The sequence below is a fragment of the Ostrinia furnacalis genome, unplaced genomic scaffold (assembly GCF_004193835.3).
Source record: "Ostrinia furnacalis isolate ACB-3 unplaced genomic scaffold, ASM419383v2 OfSCF2600, whole genome shotgun sequence".
NCBI classification, from domain to species: domain Eukaryota; kingdom Metazoa; phylum Arthropoda; class Insecta; order Lepidoptera; family Crambidae; genus Ostrinia; species Ostrinia furnacalis.
The window spans coordinates 583,961-599,325 of record NW_021132839.1 but is presented as its reverse complement, the minus strand read 5'-3'; the positions used below and the strand labels follow the sequence as shown (position 1 = coordinate 599,325).

Below are 15,365 nucleotides of genomic sequence, written 5' to 3'. Positions count from 1 at the left end.
ACTAAACAAAGATTTCGCGTTCGTATGTAGTAAAAAATATGAATAAATACCTAAATAAAAATATGAATCATTTAATATCAATCGATTGAATCGATTTAATAAAATTTTAAAACATTCAATTTTTACCATAATCGATACTACTTGTACAACCCTACTAATGTGACAGTGACAGCTCACAATCACATCACATCTGTCAGTCAGTTGTCATTTTCATGCTCATCTGGCTGGTTGCTGTTTCTTGTTTTCATTTTCTGAGTGGTGCTTTTGGATAGAATACTACTTGTAAAATTAAATTTACATTCTCTTTCTTGTTAAAATATTAATGTGCAGTTAATATTTGTTTAGATATGTCTAAAGTAAATAAGAGGAAACATGTTATGAACGAGGCGCTGTGGGACGACTACGAGTTGCCCAACGAGAAACAAAGTGTTGTTAAAGTTTTGAAAAGTAAAGGAAATAATCTTCATGAGGTAAGTAAATGCGAATTATATCTTCCAATAATCTAACATGACATACAAAGTAATAATTGTGTGATTCTACATTGTTTTAAATCCTTCCAACATAGCTCCCTAACCTTCAAAGTGTGTGATCCAAAATGTGGTATTATTTTTTCTCAATGAAAAAATACCACGCTTCACAAAATTCCACACATCTGTTAAAACAGCAACAATTTCAAACATAAAAACCCTATTCTTATTAGTAAAATAAGTTTGGTATCTATTCTTATTAGATAATTAATTTATAAAATAGATGTTGTCTTAGAAAAACGTTTGATTGGACCTATTTTCATTGTTTGATTAATTATTCTGTTCAAATGTTACAGGTAACTACTCCAAGCGGCGAGGAATACCTAGTGTCAATGCCTACAAAGTTCCGGAAAAACATATGGGTGAAACGAGGAGACTACATTCTCATCGAGCCAATCGTAGAAGGTGACAAAGTTAAAGGAGAAATTGTGAAAATAATGAATAAGGACTCTATTAAATACTATAAAGAAAATAACGTGTGGCCCAAGGAGTTTGATGATGATAAAAAAGTTGATGTGAAAACAGATGAAGATGATGATGATTTGTTCGTCAACACCAACAGAAAACACATGCCTGTGTATGACAGTGAGAGTGATAGTGATTCAAGTGATGATAATAATGACTCAAGTTGTGAAAGTGACTCTAATAGTGATAAAAGTGATGATAATGTTAAATAATAAAATTATTTTATAAAATATTTTGTTTTATTTATAAATTTTTCTTACAACTACAGAGGAGATCTAAATACTTTTCAACTAGTAATAATAGTGAGAATATCTTAAACCTATAAAATGTCTATATTTGTGTAGGTAACTTATTTATTATGTCAACATTGGAGTAATATATCAAAAAGTTAAAATTACAAACATAACAACACTATTTTTTATTAATTCATTCTAAATAGGTATTATGAATAACAAAAAATATCAATAAATAAATAAAAAAAAATGTACACAGTACAGATCCAATTGTTTTCCCAAATTGTAAAATTATCAGAATACAAGTCTATAATATACAATTCAAAGTTAATTTTACTATAGTAACTTTTGTCAGGAATGAAGAAGTTATTATTTATATAAAATAGTGGAGTACTCTAGTCATAGGAACTAATGCTCTATCAGACTTAGGGCTATATTTCACCGGGACGCCATGGCGGCGCAACCAGTCGCCGCACATGTACGTAGATTTCAATGATTTAGGCAGCCAAAAATGGATTTAATACAAAGTAGCAATAAAATGATATTTTGCGCAATTTTTTCTCCAAGTCTTCAAATGCTGTTAATTTAAAAAAGCGCGGGTTTCCGCGCCAAACTTTTTTGCAAATTTAAAGAACAATATGTAAAGTATTAAAAAATAAAGAAATTATTGCTTGGACAGACCCTAAAGTTAGTTAAACCAGGCCTTTTCATCTCCACGAGTTTACTTCGAAAACAAAACACGCACGATGGCCCACCTACAGGATACTATTCGACAAGGCCTCACATACGAGCGAACATTGACTTACGCACGCGTATTCTTGTAGGTGCTTGTAGGTATATGATGGAAGAAAATAAAGAAAATGGTGCACTAAATACTGTGCAGTATTTAACTGCCTAAATAATAATAAAAACACAGAATATACTTTTTTAAGTTGCCTCAAGACACAGAGAGGTAAATAAGTAGTTATTATTATTCATGATAATTCATGCTAAATCATGTATTTCCTCCGCCATTTTCCGCAGTTTGGCACCTCACGTCACATTATTTTACCGAAGTGTGCCGAAGTCAGCCCTATAGCTTCGGCGCAGTGCCGATCACTGACGTTTGTCAACAAAATGGTGCTTGACTCTTGAGAGGGGCTAAATTACACCATATTGTTAATGACATTGAGCATACATTTGTTTAAATACCTTCGCGAAGTAAAACTTCTGTACGTAGTACTTATTATTATTCTTTGGTTAAACGACCAATTCAAAATAAAAAATACAAAAAAAATCTCATTTCTGATACAGCTATCTTTGAGAATTTTTAAATATATTTAGGAAAACAAAAACTAAGTAAATTACTGTTGAAAAACATAGGCTCTATCCTTAATTATCGCAATCCACCACTGTCATTCGAAAACAATGGTTTTGAAAATAAATATGCAATTTACAAAAGTTGTAAGTTTAAGAGCGCCCGAAAACAAATACATACACGTTAAGCGAACTATCGCATTCAGACTACTCTAGAGGGTAGATTTGCGCGATTTTTTCGTTGAACATTGAAAAAGGTACCTTGGTATTCCTGGAAGTGTGTACTACCCGCGTACATGGTTGATTTTTCAATAGATTGTTTTCGGAAAACAGGGTTTTGGCCGCCTAATTGATTGAAATCTACGTATCTGCGCCGCTACCAACAAAGTGTATACAGCTTTGCGCAACCAAACGAACACCAGGTGAGTAACTCTCTATAGAGCCGTATACATTTTGTTGGTAACCGGCGACTGGTTGCGCCGCCATGGTGTCCCGGTAAAATATAGCCCTTTTTGTAGAGTATCACACTCAATTCCCAATCACTTGATATCTGCATCCACATCATCTGCCATAATGTACTCATAGATCCTTTTAATCAATTCCACAGATTTGACTTTGGCCCAGCCCTCAGTTTTAATGATCAATTTGGCTTGGCCATCCTTAATGAATTCTAACGTTAGCAATTTAAGTGTCTTAGCAGAGTGCAAGTCTGCTAACTGCAGGGTCTCAATGGCATTATCCACAGTTAGTTTCTTGTGCAGAGCCTCTTCACAAAGACTCTTGAGACGACTCAATTGGTAATAATCAGCTGCAGCCAGCAGTTTCTCTGGAATTTCATCCACTCTAGGGGCCTTGTCACTGTAAATAAATGTCAAGACTTCCCTGAGAACTTCTGACTCTAGAGGAGATTCTACTATATTAGTATAACACTCAGTAGTGTTGTGCTCAAAATGAGCCTTTAGGACAGCACTTCTGCTCGCCAGCACAGCCTTGTGGACTTTGTAGTCAATGCTCTCAGCAGATTTCATAATCACGTCAGAGAACAAGCCATTATTGAGCAGATTCTCGAAGTCGTTACTTAACTGAACCTCTGGGACGTGGGATCTGTCCACTTTTATGTCATTAGTCACCATAAATTGGAATTTTAGACGCAAACTGCCGTCGCTCAGTAGGAATATCTCGCGACCATCGTAACTGGCGATATCTCGCTTGAATAGCGTCGCTAGGAACTGCCACTTATTAGCTTGTACAGTGTGGTACTCCTTTATGACAATGGAACGTTCTTCAAACCGCTTTAGGCATATGGTGAGAACAGACTTTAAAAACACAGGCGTAGGGGACAAATAATATATCTCAATGATGTCATTATCGCGCCCAAGAAATAGCATTTTCAATTGGAATCGACCGTCTAATAAATCAGACGATGCATCTTTAGATTTTTCTGTACGAAACTCCCTCGTCGTTTTATTTTCCAATAGATTTATAAAGTTTGGCACAGTCCATATTATAGTATTTATTTTAGTTTGGCCTTCAGTACGTGTTGTATAGTTTATACTAGACATTTTTGTTAAGAAATTCTTGTTTTTCGTGTTTAAAAACACAATACAACACTCCAGAAGCAGAAGAATCTGTGCATAGAGAAAAGTGTCCACTTTGTGGTCCATCCACTATTGGTCCCATAGAGAAAAGTAATATAGTTCCAAAATACTGGACTGTCCTGTCGATGACATTGACAGTGGGGCGCCACCGTCAATACCGTGTCGCTGGTTCAGATTTTTGCCATGTTGGAAACCATATAGTTGAACGATGGTAGCGCCCCCCTGTCATTGAGTTTGGCGGGACAGTTCAGCGTGGGTCATCTATATGTCACCGTAAGATTATAAACATCGTTTGATTACAATCTATCTCGTGAGATTGTAAACTGTCGAAAAATTGTGAACCGTAACATATGATTGCAATTTAACGCATTATTTTTCGCTTTATTGTAATCTATCGATGGGAAGCGGTCAAATTGTGATCTCAGGCGCTGATTGGTTGAACGTTATGTGCCCCCCGCCGCCCCGGCACTCGCCATGTTTTTGTGATTATAAATTAATTTCGTGTTAAAAATAACATATCTATGTATAGAATTAGTTATGTAAAATTATTGTGGACGTAAAAAATTCTGTGATAAACCAACGAATTAGTGCTAGTTTCCGAACATAACGTAAATTACATAAATTTTTCGTGTTTTAATATTTGTATGCGTGTGAACTTAAGTGATCTCATTGAATACTATTTGCNATAATTTCCCAATTTCAGTTCGTGTTTGAGGACAAAATAACCGTTTTTGTGTTTAATTTTATTTTTTGTTACATGACAAAATATTTTTTATAAAAGTGTTTTTTTAACATTTCCAATTTTATGTTTAAAGACAAAATAATTGTTACCTACTAAATAATAAATAAATACTTGAAGAATTTTTGAAGTGTATTTATTTTATTTAACTAAAACCTCTATTTCATTTCTAACTCTGTGGGGACAAAGAATGGCTGGTCGTAATTGGTCGCTCTTACAATAAGACCGACCAATCAGGAAGAGCTTTCGGACAGTTGACAATTTGACGCGGGACAGATTGTAATTTTACAGTTTCACTTCGATAGATTACAATATAGCGAAAAATAATGCGTTAAATTGCAATCTTAAGTTACGGTTCACAATTTTTCGACAGTTTACAATCTCACGAGATAGATTGTAATCAAACGATGTTTGTAATCTTACGGTGACATATACATAGGAAATTGGTCCACTTTGCCACAGATGATGAGACAGGGACACTCACACACACTTTGCCAATGTTTGACAAATCCTATTAAAGATGACCATAGAGTAAGATGACCCACGCTGAACTGTCCCACCAAACTCAATGACAGGGGGGGCGCTACCATCGTTCAACTATATGGTTTCCAACATGGCAAAAATCGGAACCAGCGATCCGGTATTGACGGTGGCGCCCCGCTGTCAATGTCATGGATAGGACAGTTCAGTATTTTGTCAAGTTGGTCAAGTCAACTTCAAAACGTTTCAATTATAACTCATCTCATTCATTCTTACTTTTTAGAATTATGTTNGTACACAGGCTGTTTTCTAGGTTTGTTCTAGAATTTAAAGTTTTTTAATTAAAATAATGTACACCAATCTTTCTCACCTCTGACTTCACGTTATCAAGTATTGCAGCGTGTTGCACGCTGAACACAGTTGTTAATTGTTATATTATATGCAAACAATTTTTAAGCAACCACAACAGTAACTGCAGTAAATGGAATCGAGACCACCTTCGTAAACGCATAGTATCTGTCAGTCAGCAGTGGTCATGGACAATGGACGTCGATATTCCAATAATTTCTTCAATCGTAATTTTACGATTATTTTAGGCTTTATCTTCATATGTTAATTAAATTTTTTAACGCGGTATCTAATCTTTGAAGTCTGCATGATTGTGAATTAATCCGATAGTGTTTCAGTTCGTAATGTAATGAACGAACGTCTTCAATAAAGCGTAACCGTGAGTTTAGAGACATAAATTATTGTTTCGTTTGAATTTTTTGCGTCTTTGACAAATGTGATTTGGTGCTCGCAATGGAGGATTATAAATTTCTCTTCAAAGTTGTGTTGGTGGGTAATGCGGGCGTGGGCAAAACATGTTTAGTGCGTCGTTTCACTCAAGGACTTTTCCCACCTGGACAAGGTGCCACAATAGGTGTAGATTTCATGATCAAGACTGTGGAAGTGGACGGTGAGAAAGTGAAGGTGAGTCGGTCTAAAATTGTGAGCATTTTTGGTAATGTTGTTGCATCATTGAACTTGTTTTCCAATGTGCTCCATTCCATTGTTTACTGAAGCACATATGTTTCGATTTTGAATTTGAGAATACACAAGATGCTTGCTTTGTCAATAATAATTGCCCAGTACTTCAGTTCACATAAAATTGTCTTTAATGTAGCATTTTTTATTTTGAAATCACAGCTTTTAGTGTACTATCTAATTGCTTCATTATTGACTTGTAAAGCAAACATGCACATGATTTTTTGTTTTATTTCATCCATAAATTATTGTGTGTAATTGGGCACCAGTTAAATAAATTGGAGTTTTAACAGTCACTGATGATTTACTATTAATGCTTACAGTTTTTCTTTATGGACAAGAATGTTTTGATTCTCTCCTACTCTCTTTGTTTTGTTTAGTTTGTTCACAAATTAATAATCTATCCAGTTAATATGGACCTTTTATAATCAGTAGAGCTGAGGTTTTGAAATATTTAATATTTTTGTCATATTTTAAGTTAATGAATACTCATGGAAGAGTTGCAATAACATGAGTTTATTTGAGGGTAGAAAAATCTTGATCCCTGATACTTGAATTTACGAGGAGTTACAGGGAGAATAACATTTTTTCTGTGAATAACAAATTATGAATATTTTATATTGCAGCTACAAATATGGGACACAGCAGGTCAGGAGCGGTTCAGATCAATCACCCAAAGCTACTACAGATCAGCGCACGCACTTATTTTGGTTTATGACATATCTTGCCAGCCCACATTTGACTGTCTGCCCGACTGGTTACGGGAGATTGAGGAGTATGCCAATAATAAAGTACTTAGGATATTAGTTGGTAAGTAAATTTAATTTTCTTTTGTTACAATGTGCCATTATTATAATTATACATGGTAGAGTTGGAAGTAACATTAAAAAATATGTTGTTAGTAAGAATCTAAACTTTTTTTGTTAACTAACTGCTACAAGTCAGTATGTGCATTAATAAACCAGTTCTGTTAATGTAAGTCTTCTGGTATAACAAAAATTATTGCTGATTGTTAATTTAACATGCACAAGTAAATTTACTTGTGCATGTTAAATTAACAATCAGCAATAATTTTTGGCAAAGGTAAATGATTACTATTAATCACACTAAAATGTATTAAATATTTATATTTAACCTTTAACCGACGAGGTGCGGTCTCACAGACCGCTCCGGTTTTTGAAATTTCTGGATTGCAATGTTCTACTTACTCCCGTGTCCCGAGCGTCTCAGTACCTTCGAGTTTAGTTGCCCAAACGCCATTACAGGTAGTGGTTACATCGACGAGGGCAGTTTTAATAAGATAATTCGATTTAAAGTTCAACAGCGGTCTGTGGGACCGCACGTCGCAGACTACGTGACATTTTTGTACCATACTGAAACTGGCGTTTTTGTTTTAGACGACTAATTTTTCGTAAAAATGATGGATCCTGGGCCGCCACAACCTAGGAAAAGACATTTCCTAATGATATATTGATATTTGAACATAATATTATGTAAAAGATGGTAGTCTGTAAAAAAATACCGCGAAACGGGTGGTAAAGAAATCAGTGACATGTATTCCAGGCTCTGACATGCCAAATCAGCCTGATGTCATTGCACCAGCTGCAAAAAAGTCGTACATTTTAGTTTACCTAAATTGAAAACGAAATAATCTTACAGGTGTTACCTATGCATTCCGAAAATGCTTGGCATACGGTAAAAAAAATGTCCTGATTTTGCCTGATGTTTGCCCTACGTCAATTTTTTTTGTGCATGTAATTTACGTGTCATTTATTTTTATTTTATTCATTATGTTCACTATATTTAGGAAGGAGTATAGTTTTTCTTGCTTTGATTAAAATTTACAAGTTATATAGGTATTATTGAGCTCTAGTGTAATTTCAATGAAATTAAGGGTCAAAAAAGTTTTAGCCATATTTAAATAACAAATATACATTGATTCCTCGCAAATTATACGTATGTTTATTTGTAATACTATAATGTTCTCAAAAAATATAAAACCAATATACTTTTATACAAAAAAATATTACTTTTTGAGTAAACAGTATAGCGGTCCCACAGACCGCACGTCGCAGACGGCGTGACAAAAAAATCACCTCGTCGGTTAAAGGTTAATACATTTTAGTGTGATTAATAGTAATCATTTACCTTGCATGCAATCTTCAGGCTGCAATGCATTCCATATATTATAGGGTTGTATACTTTATAAGGCCAATAATTTGATTGAATAATATATTGCCAAATTAAGGCATTTCATGTTTGACTGACATACATCCTGATATTACCTCTGCTTGAATTAATTGATGTAATTCACAATAATTATTATAGTTTACAAAATTGGCCAACTCTACTGAATAAGGAATTGAGAGAGCAGCAATTCTGAAATAGCCAGGACGATGAAACATTTTCATGTACTTATATTGCATTTTCGAACTGAAAGGCTATACTTTTCTGATGTATGTACAGGCAACTGATATTTTTTATTATTTAACTAAGTTCAATCTTGAAATCAAAAGAAATAACAATTTTTCTTTGGTGTCTCACATCATTAAGAATATGTTATAAGATAACAATAGATTGTTTTTGTGCATCATACTGCTTGTTAAGCCTTGTTACTTAAGTCATTAAACTTTATCCTATACAAGGTTGCTACATCAAAACACATAATAGAATAGAAAAATACATGGTTGACATCAAATCAATAGTGGTTGTACATGTTTGAAGTCTTGCAATCCTAGAAATGAGGTTCTCTGGGTTAAAAAAATAAGAGTTTGAATTAGTCAATCAGTTAACTTTTCAAAAAAATACTCGATACGTAATTTTCACTTTTTCAAAGTACATAATGAATATTGATATCATAAAGCACGGCGCTAAAGTTCAAAACAAGAGGCCCGCACGTCAAGAAGCGCTTATAAGTGTAGCACGGTGTGACATGACGCGGAACTTAAACGCACCATAAATTCGTAATTACTGGTTTGATTGACAATAAAAAATATGCTCGTCCAATATTTTTTGATAATATAATTGACGCACTACAATTTTTTTTAGGGAACTAGCCTTTTTATCCAGTTCGATCGATACCGACTGTTAATTTGGTTTGTGGTTGGTAGTGTGTGTGTGGTGGTCAAGGTGAACCGACGACATCGTAAAGGTAGCAGGGAAGCGCTGGACGCAGGCCGCTGCCAATCGATCAACATGGAAAGCATTGGGGGAGGCCTATGTTCAGCAGTGGACGTCCTATGGCTGAAATGATGATGATGATGATGAATGTGGTTGTTTATCGGCAGGTAACAAAACAGACAGGGAAGACAGGGAGATCCCGAGGCACATCGGCGAGGACTTCGCGCAGCGCCACGGGATGTACTTCCTGGAGACGTCGGCCAAGGAGGCGGAGAATGTCGAGAGGCTGTTCATGGAGATCGCCGTCGAACTCATGGAGGTCAGTCACCATCACCATATTCTGAAACTTTTAGAAGAGAGTAACACCTTTTGGCAGATGGCAAAGTCAACTGTGTTTCAATACCATATTCTTGTATGAAAAGACGAATTGTCTCAATTGGAACGGGACCATTCCCACCTCTTGTTTCGACGGCTGCATCTCCTGTGTAGCCAGGATCTACAATTTGACCACCGCCAATAAAAAAAACCCAACCAGTGAAGGTCAAGTTTGTCTCGGGGGACAATCAGGGGATTTTGATCGGACGGACCGCAATTAAAAGATTTGGGTTAATTAATGGTGTTTTATAGTAAAACAAAGTACACATAACAAAGTAATAATACCGATTGTATTTTGAGCGGAATTTTTCTTGACTTGCCCGACGCTTTTGATCAAATTGAAATCTTGTCATCTTTACATTTACCTTCATAAGAAAACTTTATTCCAGCAAGCGAAATGCAAGGAACTGCCAAAGTACGACGGCAGCCTGGGCCCCATCAACGGTAAGACCACGTCAGTCGGCGACAGCGGGTGCTGCCTCCGCTAAACAACGAATTTATCTTGATGATGTCGTGATTGTCATTCTTGCATTCTGAGACGCATTCAAACAAACGTAGGAAAAATGAAAAGTAAAGGTCCGTTTATATCTACAGATACTGCGCGTGCCAGACACATGCCAAAATCGTTCAGACAAAATTTGGTGTCTGCTACGGCACGTGTCTGGCAAGCTCAATGTCTGTAGATATAAATGGACCTTAATGGGAACTTGTAGACCAAGTTTTTAACAAAGCGGAAAGAAGAAGAGATAACTGATGAGTATGAATAACCAATCTCATTTCCGAACGAAGCTGAGCTCAAATCTGATTGGTTATTCAAAGACAACTCCTTTCCGCTTTGGTGGAAGCCGGGCCTTAGTGAGGACGATTTGTAGTGCCAGTATATCTTTTACATAATCAGTCGACCTTAATAATGCATGAGTGACTTTTTTTTAACTATTTGTTCAAATGAATCTCAGGTCTGAGTTTGTATTATGCGTCTTAGAATACAAGTTCTATGAGTACCTAGTAATGTGTACTGCGCTGTGGTATTTTTATAGGGGATCATTTGTTATAGGATTTTATATGTAATTTCTTTAAGCTTTCAATTTCAAGTAGTTTGGCGTTAATTGAGTTGTCCGTTGTGTGAATCCTAAAACATTTTTCTTCACTTTTTCTTCCTTCTAGTTGTACTAAAGTATAAAACAGCGACGTGAATAATAATGCAATTATTAGAAAAAAGAAAGGTTGTACTTGTTATAAAATAGTATATCGGAAGGAGCAATGAACCTATTACGTAAAATTAAAAATTAAGAACCAGTAGTACATACCAGTTTATAAACTTATTTAGTGAGTAAGCATTAAATAAATGCTTTGTTAATCTTAGGAGGGATTAGTTGATCAATGATGTGACTTATGTGATTATCTTGATCTTAAAATCTGACATCTAAAACGTAATGCTATCCTATGAATTTAATAAAAATTTAAGTGGGATAAAATGCCTTTACATGTCAGTTTTAAGATCAGAAATGATGAATTACTGTATTAATCGGAGACTGAACGTAAACGGCGATCTCTTTATAAAAATACCATGTTTATAGAAATTGTATTTAGTAGTATTTGAAATCATTCCACTCGCTTTAAGGGCTGTCGTGGCGTTGCAACATCGCAGTTATAAGTATTAAGCTTTTTCTACAACTCATTTTTAAAATAGGTATCAATTTTGTAGGGTACCTGCACATTTTAAGCATTGTTTTCATCAGATGCATAGTGTTCAGATATTGGTGTAAGTCGCTATGAATAACTGCAAAAAGATTGTGGTTTTCATTTGAAATAATGAACATTCAAAGATATTATAATTTTATAATCTATTGACCGGCTAATCATTTACTATTTATCTTATCCCTTTCGGTGTTTTATCGGTTTTTATCAAGTAAGTTCTAAGTTTTATAATTTTAGACGGGACTGCGTTCATGTCAATAATTAAATTTATATTCGTCTACTAGCTAGTGGGACCATAGCCGTAGTTCATCGTTTGCATATCAATAGTTGTAGAGATTTTGAGACCAATTTAGGCTACTTGTTTTTCTATAAGATGTGTAGTATTTGTACATAGATAGTTATGCATTGAAAGCAATCAAATGACATGGGATATGTTTGAATCTGTTTGTAGCGTTATACAGAATACTGTAGTAGGTACTTTTAAATGCGTCCCAGCTTCCTAAAAAACAGAATATAATTTAGCTATCCCAAAATTATCAAGCGCTAATATCTCCGTATGCGAAAGATTTTTTACGGAAGGACTTGTTTGGAGTTTCATATAATCTCATCATGGTCAAACCAAACATGTAGTCCACCACCTACACAAAACGCTTCTAGAATACAATGTTCCCATAGAAAACAACAGCGTGTCTTATATGGAGCGACGAGTGTCCTACCATAAATGGACATGATATACTTGACCATGCGCTTGCGCATACAAAACGCGCATGCGGTGTTGCAATGTCACGAATAAGTTAAAATTTGCTGTTGCAATTTTCGTTTTAATTAATTAAATTATACATCATTTAGTGTATTGCATAGGACGTAACAAATTGGCCATGTATAATTCACGTCTCGCTAGCACACAGTCGTAAGGAGTGTGAGCAAGCGAGAGGTGAGATAAAAGCCAAATTATATTTCCTAGACTACTTTTCGCCTCGTGGAATGGTTAGAGCATTAAAGAATACCTATATGTTTTTTGTAGTTCGAGTCAGTAATTTGACATGACCATCATGGTGATGACTAATTTTCTCACTTGATTTTGAATGTGAATGACTAAAGAAATACATTTCAAAATTGATTGAGAAATTAAGTATTTCAGAGTAGGATGATCTGATATTTTTTTATGAAATACCTATTGCTGACTCGAGTTATAAATCAGAGTTTAGGTTGTATGCTTACTGAGAGTATTTTGTAGAAGTTTCATTCCATCGTAGTGACACATAGGATTTGTCCCTTCGACCTCGATGCGTTCGACAATGTATAGTTTAGTGAATAGAATAAGGGTTGAAGGGACGCCGCCTTACTATGAATGAATTAATGGTATACAACGGAATTTAACTGTTAATGCGTGCGAATACTGATATACATTTTCTACACATTACTTACTCAAATTACATTTTACATTCAAGCCCAATTCCACAACCGGCCATTAATGGAAACATTTATTATCGGCTAATGTTTTAATCAATAATTCAATATTGATTAATTGGTTTTAGTAACAACTCCACATTTTGACCCGATTCTAAAAAATAAATAGAAAATATTATTCAAGAATCAATATTTTTTTTTATTGAAAATATATTTTTATAATCTATTATGCCAGCATATCACTATCTTTTAGCACCAGCCTATATGTTATGTTGTCCTGAAGTGGTGGTTAGGTGGTGGTTAGGGTAGGGCCTGCTATTTGGGACGTGTATTAAGCGCCCTGTAAAGTTAATAAAAGATTTGTATTTCTATGTAATTGAGCAGTATGTGTGAAGAATGCGTCTCAGCATTCGCGCCAATGTATTTTTACCGTAACCTCTGCTTGCCTGTGAACTTTAAACATGTTAATGTTACTTGCATATTTTGTTATAACTGTTTTTAACGTTATGCCTTTCCAGTGGTTGTTTTTGATTAAATCATGGATGTTTGTAATGTGTTGTATTGTATGTATTGTCGGATTATTAATTCGAGGTTTCAAAATGTGTACCAATGTGATAAATCATTATTATTATTTATTATCATTGAAATCAGAGTTTTAGAGGGTATACTATTTACTTCTTGTTTTTTTTTTATGAATCGATTTTTCATTACCGTGGTCGGTGGGCACTGTGCAAAATAAATATGGTATCATCTACACATTTGAAATCACGCATTAAAAATCCTCAAAGTATTTATAGTTATAAAATAATCGTTGTCGAAATGATCATAAGATGTAGTACATTATAATAAGTGTGCTTAGTTGGTCATTACATTCGAGGCAGGAATGCATTTGCAGCTGCCAAACGCGAGGGTGTAATTAATCTGAGAGTGTAATTACTGATGCGCACGCGTTGAAACGACGTTTTTCAACACATTTGTGAGGAAAATAATACTTTCCTTTACTTTTCTCAATTAATAATTGTCAAAAAATGGCGCGCAGATGTTTTCGCGCAACGACCTGTCATAATATAAGTTATTATACAGCGTGCGTCATAATAAATGAGATGGCGCTGATGCTTGATCAGCCTAATGTAAGAAAAATATTCAAAAACAGATATCATAAATTCAATCATTCATTTTGATAAAGGCATTCATTCAAAATATTTGCTACCTTTTTGACAAAAGCATCTAAAAATTTAATATTTTTAAAAGATTTTCAATATCACACCACTTTTACGAGCAAGTGTGTTGAAAAACAGTGGAAATTATTCGTTTGGTCGAGTTTCCTTCATAACACTGTTTGGTACCTAATTTTATAATAATAATTTGCATTGCCTGATTCTACGTTTAATTTGTATTATAATAATTATTAATGTTAATATTTGAATAGAATCACATTTTATTTATAATGAAAATTAATATACATACTTTCTTTTTTAATCTACCTACGTGATAGTATTTTGGTAAGCAAATTGTTAATTTTAAATTAGTGTTTAATTCGTATTTATTATTGTTTTTAGGTGTCTATTTTGGGAATTTATATTGTACGGTTTTCATCTTAGCATCACAATTAACTTTTAAAGCACTTTGATGTGAGATTGTTTTTATATTTTTTTATAGTTGAATTTCTTCATGTTGATTATTTTAATGTTGTGCAATACATTGTATACTTATTTTTTATGCTGTTGATACGCCTAGGCGCCGGTTACCGACTTTTAGTTGGCCGATATTTGGGTCGGGCTTTTAATAAGTATGGGCATGTATGAAAGTGCACACATTACCTACACCGATTTGGTATCGGCCGATTCTTCATACAAATAAGAATCGGGCCCAACTATCGGCCAACTAAAAGTCGGTGGTCTGCGCTTAGGCTAGAGGTTCCTTGATAATCGCAAGAAGATACAATACAGATATCACCAAGGTACGGGAAATCTTGCTTAGAAATAAAATTAAATAAATCGACCCGTATGTGGCGTGGCAAGGATTACCAGGAGCCCTAGACAAGTGGCACTATTTGATCGCTCTGAAAGTCAAATACCTTTACAGAGCAAAGTAACTGCATAAATGTTGCAATGCATGAAATTATAAGTGTTAATTTAACAGCGTTTTGCCACTTGTTTGGGGGACAGATCTCATCGAGCCTTTAGTCTCAACATTTTCAAAATTATGCCATTGTAGACTGTATTATGTGCAATGTAAGGAAGTAAGGCGTATTGAACAGTAGCTCCGGACTCATATTGGATCTGAAAATATTAACCTACCTTAATAAATAATGTTTCCTGATATAATGTAAAATTAATTCTCACCAAAGAAACGGAATTATTGTAATACTCGCATAAATAAATGATCACTTTGGATA

The 15,365-nt window shown here is 34.6% G+C and overlaps 3 protein-coding genes across 3 annotated transcripts; 2 read left to right on the top strand and 1 right to left on the bottom strand.

Annotated features, from left to right (window-relative positions):
- Nucleotides 1-198: 198 nt before the first annotated feature.
- Nucleotides 199-1,222, top strand: LOC114355990 (probable RNA-binding protein EIF1AD). The gene is made up of 2 exons (XM_028309059.1): nucleotides 199-470; nucleotides 824-1,222. The coding sequence occupies exons 1-2, from the start codon at nucleotides 348-350 to the stop codon at nucleotides 1,202-1,204; spliced, it is 504 nt and encodes a 167-aa protein (XP_028164860.1). The 5' UTR covers nucleotides 199-347; the 3' UTR covers nucleotides 1,205-1,222.
- Nucleotides 1,223-2,769: 1,547 nt separating this feature from the next.
- On the bottom strand, nucleotides 2,770-5,331 carry LOC114355988 (speckle-type POZ protein-like). Its single transcript, XM_028309058.1, has 2 exons — nucleotides 5,292-5,331; nucleotides 2,770-4,214 (listed from the first exon to the last, which is right to left on the bottom strand). The coding sequence occupies exon 2, from the start codon at nucleotides 4,183-4,185 to the stop codon at nucleotides 3,061-3,063; it is 1,125 nt and encodes a 374-aa protein (XP_028164859.1). The 5' UTR covers nucleotides 4,186-4,214; nucleotides 5,292-5,331; the 3' UTR covers nucleotides 2,770-3,060.
- A 513-nt stretch (nucleotides 5,332-5,844) lies between these two features.
- On the top strand, nucleotides 5,845-15,365 carry LOC114355977 (ras-related protein Rab-30). The gene is made up of 4 exons (XM_028309046.1): nucleotides 5,845-6,310; nucleotides 6,991-7,174; nucleotides 9,652-9,803; nucleotides 10,249-15,365. Exons 1-4 carry the CDS (start codon nucleotides 6,140-6,142, stop codon nucleotides 10,345-10,347), a joined length of 606 nt encoding a protein of 201 aa, XP_028164847.1. The 5' UTR covers nucleotides 5,845-6,139; the 3' UTR covers nucleotides 10,348-15,365.